Source organism: Artemia sp. Qi Xiang Cuo, chromosome 6 (genome assembly GCF_049724085.1).
Source record: "Artemia sp. Qi Xiang Cuo chromosome 6, ASM4972408v1, whole genome shotgun sequence".
Classification (NCBI taxonomy): domain Eukaryota; kingdom Metazoa; phylum Arthropoda; class Branchiopoda; order Anostraca; family Artemiidae; genus Artemia; species Artemia sp. Qi Xiang Cuo.
In genome coordinates this window covers 19,862,210-19,883,612 of record NC_142799.1, presented here as the reverse complement: position 1 = coordinate 19,883,612, position 21,403 = coordinate 19,862,210, and the positions used below count along the sequence as shown (strand labels likewise).

Below are 21,403 nucleotides of genomic sequence, written 5' to 3'. Positions count from 1 at the left end.
TGGGAAGTATACGTTTTCAGGGGGGATTTTTTCTGGTGGGAGGAGGGGTCGGGGGAAATGGTTACGTGGGAGGATTTTTCCATGGAGGGATTCCTTATGGGGGAAGAGAAATTCCATGAAGAAGACGAAGGAGCGAACCGGCTCAATAGTAACCGGAACTTTAAAAAAAGGAATTTTTATACCAATAGATGCATCAAAAGAATTACATTTTTATGCTGATTTTAATTATATAAGATGCATAAAGTTTAGTCTTAACCATCAAAAGTTACGAGCCTGAAAATATTTGCCTTATTTTCCAAAAAAGGAGAAACACCCCCTAAAAGTCATAGAATCTTAATAAAAATCAAACCATCAGATTCAGCGCGTTAGAGAACCCTACAGTAGAGGTTTCAAGCTACTATCTGCAAAAATGTGGCATTTTGTGTTTTTCTGCCAGAAGAAAGATGACGGATGCGTCTTTACTCCCCGTCCCTTTTTTCTCGACATCGTCCGATCGAAATTTTGAGATAGCTATTTAGCCAAAAGAAAAGTAAAATAAATATGCAAATTCCATTGTAATTATTCATGTACGGTGAGCCAAATTCAAAATCTGCATTAATTCAAAAACGTTCAGAAATTAAATATTTCTTTTTTTAACTGAAAGTGAGAAGCGACATTAAAACTTGAAACGAACAGAAATTATTCAGTATATGAAAGGGGCTGTCCCCTCCTCATCGCCTTGCTCTTAATGCTAAAGTTTGACTCTTTCTCACAACTCTACTTTATAAAACAATAAAAAACTTCAGCGTACAGGGCAGGGCGTTGAGGAGGGGACAGTCCCTTTCATATATGGAATAATTTCTGTTCGTTTTAAGTTTTAATGTCGCTCCTTACTTTCAGTTTAAAAAACCTTGTTTTTTTTTATTTAATTAATTTTAAGAAACGAAGTTTTACCTTACGGAAGTAAAGAGCGTAATTGCTTCACACATTACTTAAGGTTTTGTACGAAACTAGCTCAAATAAACTGACAGGTGATACATACCGATATCTGTAGAATTCTAAAAACTAGCACTTTACTGAAAACTAAGCTAGCTAAAAATTTTAGAGAATTATAGTTGTATGCTAAAATTTCCTGATATATCAGTCGGTTGCTATTGGGAGCCTTATAAATTGGTCTTTTATTTTTCTGCTCATAATGGAATTATCTGCTCATAAGAGAACATCCTCTTTTTATAATAGATTTTGTGTTTTCAGTAAAGAGACAGTTTTGTAGATTATCTTGCGTAATCGTGTAGAGACAAGCTAATTCATTTATCGAAGTTCATGGTGAGACTTACTTTCCTCTAAGTATGTGTGCTTCTGTATTCACACAGAACCTCTTCTATTCAGGTCTCCCTCTACTAGGGATATATCAAACAGTTCGTGGTAACGAACTGTAAGTAAGGAGCGACTCGGCACAATAGTAACCGAAACTCTAAAAAACGGAATTATGATCAGAATAGATACACTACAAGAATCAGATTTTAATGCTGATTTCAAATATATAAGTTTCGTCAAGTTTTTGTCTTACCCATCAAAAGTTACGCGCCTGAAAAAATTTGCCTGATTTTCGAAAAAGGAGGAAACATCCCCTAAAAATTATAGAATCAGAATGTAAATCATACCATCAGGTTTAGTGTATCAGAAAACCATACTGTAGAGGTTTCAATCTCCTATCTGCAAAAATGTGGAATTTTGTATTTTTTTGCCAGAATAAAGATCACGGATGCGTGTTTATTTGATTTTGGTTTTTTTCCAGGGGTGATCGCATTGACCCAGCGGTCCTAGAGTATCATGAGAGGGCTCATTCAAACGGAAATTAAAAGTTCTAGTGCCCTTTTTAAGTGACCAAAAAAATGGAGGGCAACTAGGCCCCCTCCTACGCTCATTTTTATCCCAAAGTCACCCGCTCAAAATTTTGAGATACCCATTTTGTTCAACATGGTCGAAAATATGAGAAATATGTCGTTAAGGATGACTTAATACCCCAAATCCTCCGGGGGGAGGGCTGAAAGTTATGAACTTTACCCAATGTTTACATATAGTATTGGTTATTGGGAAGTATAAAGACGTTTTCAGGGGGATTTTTCTGGTAGTGGGGGGGGGCTCAGGGGTTATGTTGGAGGATCTTTCCAAGGAGGAAGTTTTCATGGGGGAAGAGACATTGCTATGAAGGGGGCGCCAGATTTCCAAGCATTATTTAAAAAACGATCAGAAATTAAATTAAAAAAAACAAGTTTTTCAACTGAAAGTAAGGAGCAACATCAAAACTTAAAACGAACAGAAATTATTACGTATATGATTGGGTTCGCCCCCTAGTCAATACCCCGCTCTTAAAGCCAAAGATTTTTTAGTACTTTCATAAGAGCTATTTATTTTAATTAACGACCTTTGTGATTAAGGGGTCATTTTTAAAGAATTGGAACAAAATTCAAACTTTGGCTTAAATAGCGTGGGATTGGAAAGGGGGCGAACCCCCTAATATGCGTGTTAAAATTATACAAATCTAGATGTTCATTATTTATTTTATTTCGCAAGTTATTAATGTCTACTACTAGTATAAATGTTTATAAATAAAGTCTAACGACCTTCCAAACCGCAATTTGACCAAATAAAGGTAAAACTAAGACATCGATTGAGTTTTAGCCATTTATGTACAGTGAGTGAAAATCAAAACCTGCCTTAATTCAAAAGCGTTCAAAAATTAAATAAAAAAATAATTTTTTTTTTACTGAAAGTAAGGAGCAACATTAAAACTTCAAACGAGCAGAAATTATTCCGTATATGAAAGGGGTTGTCCCCTCCTCAACGCCTCGCTCTTTACGCTAAAGTTAGACTCTTTCTCACAACGCTATTTTTTAAAACAATAAAAACTTTAGCGTTTTTTTTCTATATAAAAATCTATTATATAGACCATGCTACTTGAATATCCGGATCCTGACCCCTCTTGACCCCCAAATGAAAATGCTGTAGATTCGCTCCTGGTTATCGTGGTACTTTTCAATTAGCTGGTACCCACACGATATATTGTGCACGGAAGATGCTAAAGCAAACTAGTCAAACAGGTATCTTTCAATAGAGAATTGCATTAGAGGATTGCAAACCGCGGTTTGTCATTGCTTTTACAATACTTAAACTTTTGTTTTTTGGGGTTTAGGGGAGAAAAAGGTACCTAGGTTAGGTTACGTATTTAATATTTATTACGTTTTACTCCTCACCCCCCACCCCTTAATGTGCAAATATATAGCCCAAATTTGTTTCTAAACTATTATATTTTCATGATATTTTGTTTTATTTCATTAGCATTAACCAAACTTGACTTCTCGCGTGTGTACCAGCTAATTGAAAAGTACCGTTATCGTTTTAACAACCACATGTCCTTTCTGTCGTCAGGTTTGGGTATGCGTCTTGACCCTATTTACCTAGGTTATCCTGAAAAGACGTCACAGGTTCGTAGACACAAGTATGTTATACTACAGGTTTTAGAAGTTACAGACACCTGACACTGTCAGCCCTGGACACTTTGCATGCTATATGTATTCAAAGAGAATAATGAGTCAAAGTAATTATAGCCACCTTCTACCTTATTGGACAACACCATTAAGTGTATAGTACAGGTAAGGCCCCGAGGTAACCATAGCAACGAAAGCATTAGTGTTTAGCAAAACAATTTAACTAGTTTTCACGCAATTAAAAACAGGTGGTCCAGACTTTTAAAAAGAAATCAAATAAGATTTATAAAATTGAAGTTAAAAAGGGCTTATTAGTTTAAAGCAACAATTATATTAAAGATAATTATCCTCATAAATTAGAACGAGCAACAGAGGAAGAAAAAACAATTAAATAAAACTTCAGTCCCTATGCATATACTTAAAATGGAATTAACAATATAAATGATGATATTTAGTCACGCTGGTCGGGGTAATGATAACCTAGAAGGTGACACACGACACACAGCAAGTCGATTCGCATATAAAAAAAATTATGCGAAGCTGTTTAGCTAATAAAATATAGAGCTGTTATCAATTCCCATATCGCCACTGGCCTAGTTTTACTACTACCACTGCTGATAACCGATCCCAGTACCAAATTGTCAGGGACCAGCACTAACTCATCTTCCACTCAAATCTGTTTGGAACTTTAGTTTTCGACTGTTCATATCGCCCTAGCTTCAGAGCTAGAATTGATGAATGTTATTACCATGGCTTCTGGTATCCTAATCTTATTACGAAATTGAAAAAAAAACTACGTTTTCTAAAGAGTTAAAGAGGCTGAGTCACAAGTTCGAACCTTAAAACGGACAGGGATTAGGAGGTACTGCTGGGGGTCGGCCGCCCCCAAACCCCCTGCTTTTGCAGCCTTTAAATAAAAAAAAGTTTTTTAAACTGAAAGTAAGGAGCGACATTAAAACTTAAAACGAACAGAAATTATTCCGTATATGAAAGGGGCTGTGCCCTCCTCAACGCCTGGCTCTTTACGCTAAAGTTTGACTTTCTCACAACTCTTTTTTTTAAACAATAAAAACTTTAGCGTAAAGAGCGAGGCGTTGAGGAGGGCACAGCCCCTTTCATATACGGAATAATTTCTGTTCGTTTTAAGTTTTAATGTCGCTCCTTACTTTCAGTTTAAAAAACTTTTTTTTATTTAAAGGCTGCGAAAGCGGGTGTTTGGGGGCGGCAGCCCCCAACTGTACCTCCTAATCCCTGTACATTTTAAGGTTTGAACTCGTGACTCCGCCTCTTTAACTCTTTAGAAAACGTAGTTTTTTTCAAATAATTTCTGCACATTTTTGTAAAGTTTATTACTTATTATTGCTTGACTAACTGTTAGCTGATCTTGTCAGGAGTTGAAGTTGGGGGGCTGCCGCCCCCAAAACCCCCCACTCTTGAAGATTCTTGTGTTAAGGCTTTTAATTCCTGAATACTCAAATCAAATGCACAGTAAGATTAACTTTTTTCAACTTGTCTTCGAGCATGCGGGTATACGGCATGTTATCAAAGCAGTGGAGACTTACCTGAAACCTGAAGGCCGACTGTGATATTCTTCTGGAGACGCCTGTTGAGCCGAAGGATTTAATAGATTGGATTTAAAAAAGAAACTGAGTTTCTTTTTTAAACTTTGAATCCAATATATAGAAAATTTCCTCTGGCGGGGAATCGAACACAGTTCTTCTACCTAACTGTCAGGAATAGCTATCACAGTTCCACAGTGACACTGGTTACATTATTTTAAGTCTCTGCAGTCTATTTTTGACGCAAGCAAATCCCCCCAAAACTTGATATTTGGTTTTTGGAAAACAGAGAAGGAGTGATTGGATTGAGCTGAAATTTTGAGGATAAGCTTCCAGACCCCAGGAAAGGTTATCCTCTAAATTTCAGCCCGATCGAACAACGTTAAAGGGGGGCTGTGGTGGGAAAAATTAACATGGGCTCTTATAGGAAAACGAGGTTTTTCGCAAATGTAAATTCAGGGGATAATTCTTTCGGTCTGTAAATATCAAAAGGCCCTAACAGGTCGAATTCCGCTTCGAATGAGTCCTCATTCACCAGGATCCGTTGCCCACTGTGACCTGTAGGCGTGGCTAATAAAAAAAAAAAGAGAAATGAACATTAAGTGGCTATATCTGGTTTTTGGAAAACAGTTTTGTTTGGTTTGGTTTAGGAGTGATCGGATTGAGCTGAAATTTCGAGGATAAGCTCCCGGGCCCTAGGAAAGCTTAACCTCTAAATTTCAGCCCGATCGGACAACGTTAAAGGGGGCTGTGGTGGGAGGGTCGAAACTTCCGGCCCAGTTTACCCCATGGAGATAAAGTCGGAGGAGGATGAAACTTTGCACGTTTCTTAGTTGGAGCTTGGGCTACAAAATGCGATCACCGCCGTCTCTCTGTGACCTCTAGGAGCGGAAATAGCTTAACATTGCGGTTGGTCGCCTCTTTAAAGAGGCACAAGAGTGCCTCCTTGAACTACTCCTGATACTACCAAATATTTGTCACAGCATGAATATCCTGAAAAGACTGTTTCGACCTCCTAATTAGTCTGTAACGTTTTTTGGTCACTTTTTTTTCGCCTAGATTCAGCTAGATTCATATCCCGACTTATATTCAAATTTCACCCTGGGTTTGAACAAATACACACAAATAAAAATGGACTTACCAGGACGGATTGGGTCTAAAATTGCTGACAGTTTCTGTATTTCACTAGTTTCCATACGATATATAGTTCCTTTTTTGACTAGACACCCTTCTAACAGTTTACCAATAACATTTTCACTAAAAACTAATCTTTCCATTGTCTCTTTGAGAGTACCAATTGGGTAGGCGGGGTTGGGTATCATATTTTTTACTTCTATGGAGTCGCGGAATGACATTTGTTCATTGTCGCCAACTTTTGTTATCCGTATAATGATTTTATCCTGAAAAGGAAAGAAGGAAAAATATCATAAAATATAACCATAGATATAGGCTGGCCCCAACCACTCCGCGGGCAATGGGCCACATATTGTTCCAGTCATACGATAAGGGGAAAATTGAGTGAATGCCGTTAGTAAGTTCATATCCTTTCAGCTGATAGCAGTTTTTTGTAGATTTTCATACAAGGTATAATAAGCTAATAAACACCCAATAGATTTAATCAGACGTATACAACAATACATACAAATGTTCAAACAAATGCAAATATAAAACCGAAAAAAAAATAAAAAAAAACGAGCATCAATCAAAGGCTAATTATATAATCATCAGACACAACTGATCAAACGTGATATTTAAGCTCAAATTGTTTTTACTATAGAAGGGCCACAAGGTATTATTGATCTACTTTGGTGGGTTGCAACACCAAAGGATTGAAAAGGGTCACACCATGGGAATCCTCACTTTCTAGTCCTTATCGAATAAAAGGTGCGACATAACACTATCATTTCGGCAACTATAACATAATGTGTTTCGACACTTTAAAACATTTCAAAATTTAATGAAATTTTTTATGAATAAAACTAAGTTAAATTAGTTATACTGATAATTATGAGCATAGTATCAATTTATTTTAGTACAACTTGGCACTGTACGAAAGGTTCAACGGGGAAAGGGAACGGGGCGTCATCCCCGACTACAACTGTTACTAATGTAAACCTCTATTTAGTTCTTTATTTGTATGCCTTTTTATAATGGGCAGATGTAATGGTTTACTTAAATTCCAAAGATAGACGATAAACGTTGGTACATGGTCTTTATTAAATAACGTGAGTATACACATAGAGAAAATAAGATAGCACAAGAACAACTAGCTACGACGAAGGCGAAAGATGGACTGCCTTTAGAAATGAGCCAAGAATATAACTTTTCTGGAACGGAAGTTGCAGGCCTGGGAACGACCCCTTTCCCACGACTAGCTTTAGTCCCAAGTGCTCCCCCCTGGACCGCTATCTTTGACACATAAATGCCCAACTAACTAAGAAATGAGAGACCCGGAAAGCTTCTCGAATTAATGTTAAATACTTTACAGATTTTCCCCCCTGTTTTAAGTTAAATTTCCCAAATTTGGCTTATCCCCTTCTCATTAAACCCCCAAACTTTAATTGGATTCAAAACATTCCCTTACCAAATCATTAACTTCTCGCCTACTAACATTCTACAGCATGAACTAGTAAACAATTAAATAATACAAACACTTCACAATACTTGCATAAGTAAAAACTTACGTAGTATAAATGAACCACCCTAACAACAGTAGTCGGAAACTGGATATTTTAACGCTTCATTTTTCTTTCTATACTTTAAAATAGATTTGTTCCCCATCCCCTGAATTTGACGAGGACAAGGAAAGTTGGGGTTATGTATAAACCTCGGATTAGGGCAAAAGGAATGACCGGGAATGGTTAATTAATCCTGAAAATACCAGCGACAAATAAATGAAATTGCAGAAACTTTAAAAATCATACCATGCTGCAATGACGTTAAGATATAATTCCCAATAAAATCCACGGAGTTTTATTGCTGGGGAACGCCTCGGTTTAGACCTATTTGGTTTTGCTCTACTAACTTGTGGTTCGACAAATGGCAGTACTACTGTTGATATCTCTACATAACTATAAGCGCTACGCATTAAAACCATCCCGTGAGGCATCAATCTCATCCCACTAGACCTCAAAACCAGCCCCCCTTCCACCTTTTTTTTCATCCCTCGGGAACTCAAAACCTGCTACATTTTCATGGGTAGCCAAACCGCCCTGAGAGGAATCAGTCCCATCTAGCAGTGCAACAAAAAAAACAAACCGTGATGCATAAGTAAAAAAAAACCTGCCCTTAAAACAAGCTCCCATTTCCGGGGGCGCCCAACCGCCCTGCGAGGAATCAGTACCATCTCGCTGTGCAAAAAAAAAATTCATCCCTTGAGGGATCAGAACCATCCCACGGGACCTAAAAACCAGCTCCCTTTTCCTGGGTAGCCAAACCGCCCTGTGATGAATCAGTACCATCTCGCTGTGCAACAAAAAAAAACCATCGCATGAGGCATCAGTACCATCACACGGGACCGCAGACCCAGCTCCCCTTTCCTCGGTAGCCAAACCCCCCTGCGAGGACTCAGCGCCATCTCACAGTTCCGTCTCATTATCATTGAGTCCAAATTTCACCCTCGTCAGCGCAGAAAGAAATTCATCGGAAAAAGAAGACGTGTCTTCTTTCCCCACTATCTGTTCATATTGTATTGCAACCTTATACGCATCACCTAAACCAAAAAAAAATTCTGCACTATTCTCTAACAAATACCGTTTGTAGGACGGTCTGATACCCTCCTTGAATAAATTAAGAGCAAATTTTCCAAGGACTACACCACCATCCCTAGTTTCTAAGGACACCCTACATGATCTTCATAAATTTTGCATCCTTCTATAGAATAGATATGCCCTTTCATCCTTAAGTTGAGCCACGCCTACATACTCTGCGACCATTTTGCTTACTATTTTGCCTGGGGCATATGCTACAAGTAATCCACGTTTTAAACTTGACAAATTTATAATCGAGGGGAGTCAAATAAAAGAAATGGAAATATGCCATTTATCCTCCACTGTTTTACAAAATCAAAAGCAACCTTTTTGCTATATCCAGTTTCCGCCGGATAAAATATAGAAATAATAACAGACATATTGATATCAAAATTTGAAAAAGCAATTACTCAAAAAATTTAAATATTGGTCTTAAACACCTTTTTTTTTTTTTTTTTTCTTTTTTTTTTTTTTTTTTAATTTACGGACGCTAGATTTTGGGCAATAAACTTCACTTTTAAAGACAAGGGTCTAATAAAATTTACTGGGTTGTTTAGCCGTATTAAAAAACTTACGAAAGATAATATGTCTCAAATCCAATTGCAGGTGGTCTCAATTAAAACACTAGCATCAAATGGAGTCACAATTGAGAATTAATTTTCGATTATCGAATTCAAAAATGTTAAACATTGGTTGGAAGCTCCTTACTTTCAGTTAAAAAACTTGTTTTTTTATGTAATTATACTGTAAAGCTAACTACGCACTAATATCTGTTACTTGATTGCTATACTGGCACTATTATTCCACAGGGATATTGGATGACAAACACTTTCTAGAAAAGACTGAAAATTTAAACCTTTATTGATCGAAATTTCACCCGAAAAAGGTGATGGTTGTGACGGTAGCCTAGATGGTTGTGATAGCCTAGAAATAAACCTTTTAGAGTAAGGAATAAATGTAATCGCGACTTCAATAAATCCTAGTTAAAAACAAAATTATAATTTTTAGTTCAGTTAATGGCATTTATTTTATATCCAAAAGAAACTCCTACCACTGAATAAGATCTTTTGGGCATATCTCCACAGGAATCCATGGGAGTAAGCTCACTTTAATCATGCTCTTAAATGATATTCTGGCCTCTTTCTTGGCACATACCAACAGGGAAGGGGTCCAGGCCCGTTACTCCCGAAATCTTAAATTTATTTTTAAGATTTATCATTTAATTTTATATACAAGTATTTTCATCCAATTAAACAATTTTAACAGTAATAAAATTTATACCCCTCCTTCCCTAAGTCGTCCTAGCCTTGAAATCTTTTGTCCGTGAGGACAGGGGCTCGAGTCCTGGTGTCACTGGGTATTTGGTTTGGAACGGGGATCAGTGGCGGGACTCTGTAAGCTCAGCCAGAGTCAAACCCAGCTCTAAATGGGTACCTGGAGAAATACGGCGAAGGGAAATAAGAAGGGTATCCGACAGCTTAGTGTCTGGCCCTCACCCCCCCCCCGTTGCACTTCCAGGCTTAAGAGCCATGGAACGGATATCAACACCGCCGGTAGGGACTGCAAAAGTCCCGTGCCGTTTACTTTACCTTCTCCTAAACTGATTACGGCCTGCCCGCCTGATCTCCTCCTGTATCACTCATTTGATTTTCCAAGTAAACCAGACTAACTTAGTTTCATATACGAAAGAAAAAAAGAAATGTAAAATAGATCAAAATACCGTTTTGGAACTTATTGCCTTTAGGCGGGGCAATTATACTACTTCTAACGCACTTTAACAAAATTTCTCTAGATTGTTCTTGCTGAGGGCCGTAGATAACAACCCAATCAAACATTTCTGCTGGCAGATATGGAACTACAATCTTTAACTGCATCATTAGAACAACGCCAAAAATATCAAGAGATAGCAATGGAAGATGTATTGATGTTGAAATACTTAAGTTTATGATTGAATTTACCATATTTAGCATACATAAATACCAGCAAAATATTGCTTCAGGTCCTGAGAAAATCGTATTTCAAAACAATATTAAAGTTGCATTTTCTTAGATGATACATGTCTCCCCCCCCCCATCCCCAAATGCTCGATATTAGAAACAAAGTTGTCACAAGGAACGATAGCAGCTTGAAATACTGGACCTAAATCAAACAGATCCGATATATTTTATAGTTCATGGCATATAGAAGAAGTAGACACGTAAAAAATCTTGATGGAAAAATCGAATTTTCCTGCTGATTAACTTGGCTGTCTAACTTGTAATAATAAAACGGGGGAGAAAAAAATCTGAGAAAAACAGAAAAACTGTATTCCATCCATATGCTACATTGTGGGCATTATGGTCGACCCAATGAATACAAACAAGGAACATTAATATCCTTTCTGAAAAGAAATTTATTTTCATGCAATTCCTTTACAAATGAATTCTTCTTTGGAACCTTTCCATTATATGAATAGGCGTTGTTATAGCAAAGAAAAATCACAAACAGTACCAAAGACTGAAAAGAAAATGTCAGAATATGTATATGGCAAACAGACCCCAGCCAGGGATGTATCTGACAAGAGGGATAAAGAGCGAAGAGGGATTTCTGACAAACGAGTTCATAAAAATACAGGGGATGATGCAAGAAAAATTTTATTTTGCAAGAAACTTAACAATTTATTTTTGAATTTCAGAAAATTACACATTGCGCAATTGTGTTTCTTTATGCGTTTCACAATTTTTGCACTATTATACTGACGGGTGTATCCCATTTGAGCGCTTTCCCAATTGAGCGCCATGGCGCGCAAATGGGAATTTCCCATTTGCGCGCCGTATTTTAATTAGTTCAGGTGTGTCCCATTTGAGCGCCAGATAATATTTTGCGTATGTTAGGTGATATAGCTAGGTGATCAGGTAAATTTTTAGCAAATCATATTATTGACTTACGAATAAAGTAAACACACCACTCGATGCCTTTTTTAGGCTCTTTCCAAATATAATAATCATTTTTGTCGGAAATGAATTTTACCCCCACCCCTATGTATACCAATCCAGGGTATATATTTGCACATTAGGGGGGTGGGGGTAAATTTTAAACTTACCTCCCATTAACATCAGAAATAAAATTTACCCCCCCCCCCCGAATTTGCAAAAATAAAACCTGTATTGGTTTTTTTAGGGGGGGGGGTAAAATTAATTTATGAAAAAATTATTATTCTATTTGGAAATTGCCTAAAAAAGGTATCGTGTGGTTTTTTTACTTTATTATTATGTCAATAATATCAACTGCGAAAAATTTACCGACGGGTCTTCATGTCTGTTTTCCTCATACAGTATATAGCGGTGGATACCGCATAATGCATAAGTACCTGTATATACCTTTAGTAGTAAATATATATGGTATACATAAATACTATATATATTTACTTAGTTTATAATACTATAAATGGAAGTTATTTTCACAACCATTGACCCAATAAAATCCTCAGTTTTGTTCGTTGTCTTCGTGGCAATAAATATTTCTACAGGTCAATGTGGCAGCAAACCACGCTTCATCCACCGCAAAATCACAATTTTGGGTTTGGCGCTCAAATGGTACTCCGTGGCGCTCAAATGGGAACAAAATTCCATGGCGCTCAAATGGAACAAAATTCCGTGGCGCTCAAATGGGAAAGCGCTCAAATGGGAACACCCCATACTGACATACAGCGTGTCCCATACAAAAACGTAATAAGCAAATATTCAAGAGCAAAGTATCGGATCGAAAAATGGTTCTTTTAAATGTTTATTTCGCTTAGGCGGAAAAGCTTCTTTATGCATATAATATATAAAGCTTCTTTTATATATATATATATATATATATATATATATATATATATATATATATATATATATATATATATATATATATATATATATATATATATATATATATATATATATATATATATATATATTTAAAAACGTTCTATCAGAAAGTTATAAATTTTTATGAAGTAAATTAGCTGAGGGGGGCTGACTTCCCGCCACCTGGTGTACATCTCGGAACGCCAGGTATGCCGCACAGTTCTTCCACGCTTAGAATAGTCCCCAAAACAATCAACACACTCCTCAAAACACTTGTCATAGATCCGCCATCTGGTGCAAATGATTTTTAAGCGACATCTCGAAATTAGCATTGGAGTTTGACAAAAGAAAACTTCAACAGTCTAAAAGGTCAAAGTGTTCGTTAAGTTAAAAATTTTCTTATGACAAAAATTTAATAATTCAGGAGCTGTAACTATTTTTTTTTATTATTTTACTCGTAGGGAGTAAGCATCATACTTTAGGTTGGAGGAGACCTCATCGATAGCTCCAAAACCTCAAACAGTACCGACATATATTCTTTGTTGTTTTAGATTCGTAACTACCATTTTTTTTCTCTACTCCTGTTATTAGTAGACGTGGTACTGGTTAAGAAAGCGGTAAACACGCCATGTATTATATAGGGAAGATGCTTAAGAAACTACTCAAACGGTTTTTTTTTCAATAGACAATTAAATTGGAAATCGTGGTTTGTCACTGCATTTACAATATTTAAACTATTGTTTTTTGGGATTGCGGGGGGGGGGGGAGGTACCGAGGTTGGGTTAGGTTAGGTTACATATTTAATATATGATACCCCCACCCCCGCTAATGCGCAAATATATAGTCGAAATTTGTTTCTAAACTATCATATTTTCATCGTATTGTGTTTTATTTCATTAGTATTAACGAAACTTCACTTATCGCCTGTTTATCGCTTTCTTAACCAGTACCGTAGACGTTTTTGTCTGCAGTTGTTAATAGAACTTTTGTAGGTTATATAAAGGCCGTGTCCAGGGATGGGGGAGGGTGATTGAATCTCCCCCCCCCAAAAAAAAATATTCGTTCGACTCGTAAAAACAAAATAAAAATAAATATAAAAATTTTTTTGATGCGTTTTAAAAAAAATTCTGTTGCCTCCCCCCCCCCTGAACAAATCCCTTTGTAACCCCCCCCCCCCCCGAAAAAATATACGGTGATAAAAAATACGGTGATTCAGTTGCACGGGGGTTCAGTTACTACACGAGGGTTTAGTTAAATGGGGTTCAGTTGCCCGGTAGTTCAGTTACACGAGGGCTCAGTTGCACGGTGGTTCGGTTATAAGGGGGTTCAGTTTTCCGGTGGTTCAGTTACACGGTGGTTCAGTTACACGCACACCAAAAAAATACCTTAAGTAAAAGTTTCAAGTGCATAAACGTAAATTAAAAATACCTAGAAAATTTCTACGTTTAAAACTTGCGGGAAAAGGGTCATATATAGTGATCAACCCTCCCATAATTAGAAAAAGTGAAGAGAATTCTTGGCTACATAACCCTCATTTAACAAAATTCTGACAAAACCCTTGCCACGGCCTGCCTGTCCAATAAATGAAAACGAAATAACACAGGTTCCCTCCAACACCAACCCACATGAAATCAAAAGGAAATACAGATGAAATATAATCTTTAAAAAACCCCTATGCAGCCGGATGACGTAGGAACAGATGTACAACGAAGGGTGAGAGCCGAGGGTGAATTGTTCTCACGGTTCCGGAACAAAGAACGCTTCGTCATCTTCCTCTTTTTCAGTAACTAAAATTATATTGATTATCTGTAAAGTTAGCTTCCAGCGAAATAATTTGGGCAACAAAGAAGAGTCAATGCAAGAAGAGCTGCCACATGCTTTAGACTTACAAACACAATTCAGCTTTTTATGACGTTGACAAAAACTAGCCTGCCTAGAGGTCTATTTTCAGAAAATCTGAATTTCACAGATGCAAACGAATTTGTCGATTCGGACTGAAATAACTGAATACTTGATTATTAACTCGCAAAAATTTACTAGAAAAAAATAGACAAAATTCAGACAAATAGAAGTTTGTTAAGTTCCGTCCGGATATTTGCTTCAAAATTAAAAAAAAGTCGGTACTTGTTAAACATACCGACCCCATCCAAGAAATGAAGTTGGGATAATCTTAATGAAATGTACAATAACATGATGAAAATATAACACTTTAGAAACAAAATTATGGAAACTACATCAGAGAATTATAAAAAGCGGGCCGCGCAGAACGCATTAAGCAGAACACCTAACCTAATCACCTCTATTCTCTATATATTAAATATTTAAAACAAATATACCTACATCATAGTTTTTCTCAATGAGACTAAGCTAGTTATAACCTACTGCAGACAGACAAACCGGTTTTACTCAGATCATACAGATCAAAATTCTTGAATGGGGTCGGGATATTTGATAAGTACCAAAAAGTCAATTACGAATTTTGCATCTAAGATATACAGTCCACATTTTACTCAGATTCGGAGAAATTCCCACAATGCCAGAATAAGTGCGATAATCTAAGATGTTCTCTAAAGGTTCGCATCATTACCCTACGTTTGAGCTTCAGGGGAGATACCAAAGATGTGTTTGGGAGGGAGACTTGAAAACTCAAAAACAGGCACGTACGCTGGAATTTACTTCAGGGGGGGGGGAGAAAATAAAAATCCAAGACACATAAGGAACTATTGGGAAAATATACACCTTTTAACTGTCGGGGTGGGGGCCTATAGGACTTCGTAATGTACATGCCGGTACTTCCTTGTTAGCAAGTACACACTCGGGAATTGAAGTTAGGTTAATCATAACAAAATATACCAAAATATTATGAAAATATAATAGTTTAGTATCAAAATGATGCAAACTACAACAAAGAATTATGGAAACGGGGCCGTCCAAACCGCAAAATATTAAATACGTAACATAAATTAACCTAACCAAAATACCAACTAAATATTCAATTAAAATATAGCTACAATTTAGTTTCCCACCGAGGCGAAGCTAATTGTCTGGTATAAAGACCATGAAACCGGTTATTATCTCATGTTTGCAATATAAATTCTCGAGTGTGTGCTAGCTAACAAGGAAGTACCTACATGCCTGTTCCAAATGCATGCTTTTTAAGCCTAAACTCTTTTTTTCTATTAGGCCAGACACCGACCTGATGAATTTTGTAACCCCCAATTTTATTTATACATGGTTTCTCAAGAAGGCAATTTGGTTGAGGGCTCAATTAATAAACAAATGCGGAACCTGACGAAAAAAACTCATAAGTTCGAAGGGGATTGGGCGATTTAAAGCTCTTACTCTACCACCCCCACAGAAAGATTTTGTCTGTAATTACTTAAGTTTTTAGAGCCATTAGTTTTGGTTAAGAAGACCAGTAGGCCTACTACTTTAGTAGTAGTATTTTTTTTTTTTTTTTTTTTTTTTTTTTTTTTTTTTTTTTTTTTTGAGGACAACTAAATAGTATAGCGGTACTGTTTTGCTTAATGGTACACACCGCTATAGACTCTATCAAGGAAACTAGTCAAACGGGCGAGACAGATACCCGGTTATAATGGTTTATGAAACAAATTTGGGCGATATAATTGCAAATTAGGGGGTGGGGGTTAAACATACCATATATTGAATTCGTAACCTAACCTAACCTAGGTACCTCCCCCCCTAAACCCCAAAAAACAATAGTTTAAATATTGTAAATTCATTGAGAGACCACGCTTTGCGATCAATAGCAATTACCCGCTTTGCGGGTCTCCATGCTAAATTGCTATAGAGTCTGTTGCGGTGTGTACCATTAAGCAAAATAGTACCAGTATAGCTTATTCATGAACCAACCCAAACTTTTCTGATCCCAAAAACAAATCCCTTCAAACAAACAAAAACTTAAAAAGCTTAGAAAATTAAAATGACGAGAAGCTATTTCGTATATGAGTGGGGCTTCCCCCTCCTCAATCCCTCACTCTTCATGCTAAAGTTTTTTAGTACTTCTAAAACAGTTTCTTGTTCTAGTTAAATGTTCCTTGTGTTTTAGGAATCTTTCGTTAAGAATTGGTACACAAAGTTAAACTTCAGCGTAAACAGCGAGGTATTCGGGAGGGGGCAACCCTCCTCATATACAAAATAATTTATGTTTGTTGCTTGACCTTTTGTAGCAATTCTTTAAGAAAGACTGCTCAAATAGAGTTGAATCTAAACGAGAAGCATTTTTAAAGAACTTTAAGACTTAAGGGTAAAAAGAAAGGGTCGAGGACGGGGCAACCCTTCTCATATACGGAATAATTTCTGTTCGCTTTAAGTTTTTATGTTGCTCCTTACTTTCAGTTGAAAAAAAGTAATTTTTTAATTTAATTTGTAATTGTTTTCCAAATAATACCGAGAAACCCGGTTCCCCCCTCCATAAAAAATTCCCTCTCACCATGAAATATTCCTCTATGGAAGGTTCCTCCCAAGTAAAATACACCCACAACCAGAAAATTCCATCCTCACTGAAAATTCCCACCGGAAAATTTTTTGCCTACAATTTCTCGTGAAAAATTCTCCTCAGCATACTTTCATTTGAAAAGGACTTTGATTCCTGATCATTTTTCAAATCATGCCAGAAATCCCACATCCGTTGAAATTTTCCCCGGAAACCCCCCTCCTCAATGGAAAGTTGCTATCACGGAGAACTCCCGATTTCAGCTATACTGAACAAAATGGCTATATCAATAGTTTGATCGGATAACTTTGGGGAAAAAGTGGCGTGGAAACGGGGAGGGGGATAGCTACCCTCTTATATTTTTGGTCACTTAAAAAGGGCATTAAAGAGTTTAATTTCCGTTGTAATGAGCCCTCTTCCGATATTCTAGGACCATTGATTCGATGCGATCACCCACGGGGGATACAAATAAAAAACAAACAAAAACAAATAAACACGCATCCGTGATCTTTTTTCTGGCAAAAAATCCACATTTTTGCAGATGGGAGCTCGAAACCTTTACAGCAGGATTCTCTGGTACGCTGAATCTGGTGATGAAATTATCACTTTGCTTTTTGGGGGTATTTCCCCCTTTTCCAAAAATCAGGCAATTTTTTTCAAGCTTGTAGTTTTTGATGAGTAACAATAACCTTAATGAATCTATATATTTGGAATTGGCACAGATAGCCAATTCTTTTCATGTATCTATTGATATTAAAATTCCGTTTCTTAGCGTTTCGGTTACGGTTTAGCCGAGTCCCTCCTTACACACAATTCGTTACCACGAGCTGTCTTGATATAGCGAATGAAAGGCACTTTTTCTCCATTTATCAACGCATGCAAAGTCACTAAAAACCCTGCAGTTCCTTGCCAAATCGAAAAAAGACGTTATGGAAGGAGTGAAATTCGTGGTACCTGACACGTTCATTGTACGGGTGGGGGGCGGTAAATTTCTTACCATCATTTTCGGAAGACTTTTGAAACAAATATTTTGAAAAAAAAACCTTCGGAAGACGTGCAAAACCATAGTAAGCTTTGATACCACTATCTTATTTTCATCCCATCCCTGGTTCTTGGTAAATCTAGAACAAAATTAATTTTGACTGAAATGATTGTTTTAAAAAGAGAGTAATATCAGACTTGGTAAACATGTTCTGAAAGCCCTTATATATATAAGAAAACATAAGGTCACTCATTAAAATTCATATCTATGATGCAGCTACAATACGCCTGACATTGTTGGAAGAAACGAATAAGGCCTTCAAAGGTGTACTCAAAACAAAAGCCAAATTCAGATGATTTCACCACCACAATACCACGTCAACCCAAATGCGAACAAGTCAAATCCTGCCTGTAGTCTAATTCTAATTTGCATGCGGCAAACAAAGGCTTGTTCAGGTTGGTACAGAGCCAGACTTGTTTCCCCTGTCAAAAGTTACGCCTAAAGTTAATAAATTGTGTGCCTAGAGATGCAAGCTCTTTTGAGTGCGTTATGGCTGATTGATGCCAGATTTTTCTTCGTTATTATATGGGACTACCAATGTTGCCAGATATACACGGAGAGGGGAAGTTCTTTCTGAGCTTCCAGTTATAGATCTAATCAGAGACGTACTCAGAGATTTTTTTCTTGTGATGGGGAGTTGAAGGGGCTAAATTTATGAATATAGAGAAAATGTACAAATTATGCCAATAATATAGGATATTAAACAGGAGTATGGAATTTCGGGCAGGAGCACCAAACACCCACCTCCGTCTGTACACACAGGAACACAGAATCAACTGGACATAGTAGATATGGGAGCTACGGCTGATTGTAAAGATAGGGAAGATATTTTGCAAACACTCCTAAAATAATTTGAAGATAAAAAGTAGATCGAGGAGGCACGCGTCTGTATCGTGGTCCCTACATATACCTAGCTGTCAATATTTTTTCCTCGTTTCGAGAATTTTTATTTCACACAAAATAAACAAACACAAATAATTCAACAAAGCCAACAAGGAGCTGAGCTCGAAAAGAAGGCTGCTTATTGTTTCTTAATTTCATATCTACCAAAAATAAAGATAAATAATATAAGGAAAAAAAGAAAAAGAAAAAAACAAAGAAAATTCGAAAAAATCATAACAGAACGGACAAAGAGACTACCTCAGCATGCATGGGCGCCCATAGACTGAATTTTAGGGGGGGCTTACCTGGTCTAATCAGTACTTCCAGTACTGTATAATTGAAATCTCAAGACAAAATATAATGGGCAGCGCGATAGCGCTGCCTAAGTAAAGAGCGATGTGGGTACAATGTAGTTTTTTTTTTTTAGACCAGGACACTTCTTACAGAAATAAATGTCATAGGAACTTCAAAAGAGCTCATGGAGGGCAGCCCGCTCCCCCTCCCCCGCGTCAATCACTTCCCCAAACACATCCAATCAAAGTTTTGAGATAGCCATTTTGTTCAGAGAAGTTTTAAGGTCCGGAAATTAGTACTTTGAGAATGACCCCCTCCCCCCACTTGACTGGTAATCAGAAGTTCTACTGGTCATTTTAACAGTCAAAAGTGATTGGAGGTCATTCAATCCCCTCCCCATACACCAATCATTTCCTCAAACACATTCAATCATAATTTTTGAGATAGCCATTTTGTTCAATGTAGTTGAAAGATCCAGAAATTATTTTTTTGAGGATAACTCCCCCCCCCCCCAATATAGCCCTCAGGTCAAGGGTTGTAAGTTATCCCCTGGGGGCATATAAGATTTTTATAGAAATGGTGGTCGCATAAACTTCAAAGAGGGCTCATTGGATTGATAATCAGAAGTTACAGTGCTCTTTTCAAGAGCCAAAGTAATCAAAAGGAAAATAGCCCCCCCCCCCACACACACAGACACAAGTCGTATTTTTCAGAAACGCATCTGATAGACATTTTAACATGGTCATTTGTTGTCGTAGAAACTTCAAAAAAGGCTCAGTCGGTTGGTAATCGAAAGGGATAGTGCCTTCTTTAATAGTCAAAAGTGATTGGAGGCCAACCACCCCCCCCCCACGCCCATCATTTCCGCAAACACTTCCAGTCGAGATCTTACGATGGTTATTTTGTTTGAAGAAGTTTAAAATTCCATAAATTATGGCTCTGAGAAGGAGAACCTCCTCATGGTCCTTAGAGCAAAAGTTGTAAGATATACTCCGAGGGTATTCAAAGATCTTATGGAAACGGGGGTAGTATACAGTTCGGAGGGGGCTCATTGGATTTGAAATCGGATGTTGAAGAGCCAGTTTTAAGAATCAAATTTATCGGAGGGCAGCTATATGCCCCACGTCATATTTCCCCCCCAATGCATCCGATAAAAATTCTAAGATTTGTTCAAAGATAACCATTTGTTCAAAAATAGTCCAAAGATCTCATAACAAGGCCTTTGGGGTTGACACAATCCCCCAGAGTTTGGGGACGAGGGTTGAAAGTTATGCTCTGGGGGGATGAAAGGTTTTTATGAAGAGGGGGTATTGTGAGCTTTAGAGGAGGCTCAGTTGATTGGAAATGCATACTTCTAGTTTTATTTTAAGAGTCAAGCGTGATAAAGCGAAAATACCCCCCCCCCCCCCCGCCTCTCTCCCTGATATCCTCTTTTCCCCAAACACATTCGATCGAAATTGTGAGACAGCCATTTTGTAGCCAATAGTGCAAAGAGAATATAACAATATATTCAGTAATCAAATATAAGAAACATTTAGGCGGACGTTGAACTAAATCAAAACAAACTATGAGCATGTGAACTTTCAAAAAGGTAACAAAGCAATATCCCGAGAACAATTTATATTATTAAGTTAGATCTTTTAAGAGGAATTTGTGGGGGATTTTGAACTAGCCCGAAAGCACGATGTGTATATTTTTAGTACTACAACTACAGTTACTGTAACTTAGTGACGCTTAGAGTATTAAGGTGAAACTTCTAGGAAGTGTTAAGGGGGCGATCCAATTAAAGGAAAAAACTGTATACATGCAGGTTTCCAAAAAGGCATATAAGCACCACTAAGCACCACATAGGCAGCACCACTCTATAATAGCTAGAAATATCATTGAAACATTGAAAGAAGCTAATTTGATTCAGAATTAAAAGTTCTAGGACCATTTCTAAGAGTAAAAAGAGATTGGAGGGAAATCATCCCGTCTCCCAAGCCGATTTATTTCACAAACACATGTAGTCAACATTTTGAGACAACTATTTTGATCAGCATAGTAGAACGGTCCAGCAACTATGTCTTTAGGAATATTAAGCATGTCAAATCTCCACAATCATACCAAACTATGGATTCGTAT

General features: G+C 37.2%; 1 protein-coding gene across 1 annotated transcript in view; it reads right to left on the bottom strand.

Moving 5' to 3' along the window:
* Positions 1-21,403, bottom strand: part of Ipk1 (Inositol phosphate kinase 1) — a 334,853-nt gene that overhangs the window by 225,615 nt on the left and 87,835 nt on the right. The window contains exon 3 of the mRNA XM_089090527.1: positions 6,171-6,429. Coding sequence (XP_088946653.1) covers positions 6,171-6,429 — 259 coding nt within the window. The remainder of the gene's footprint in view (positions 1-6,170; positions 6,430-21,403) is intronic.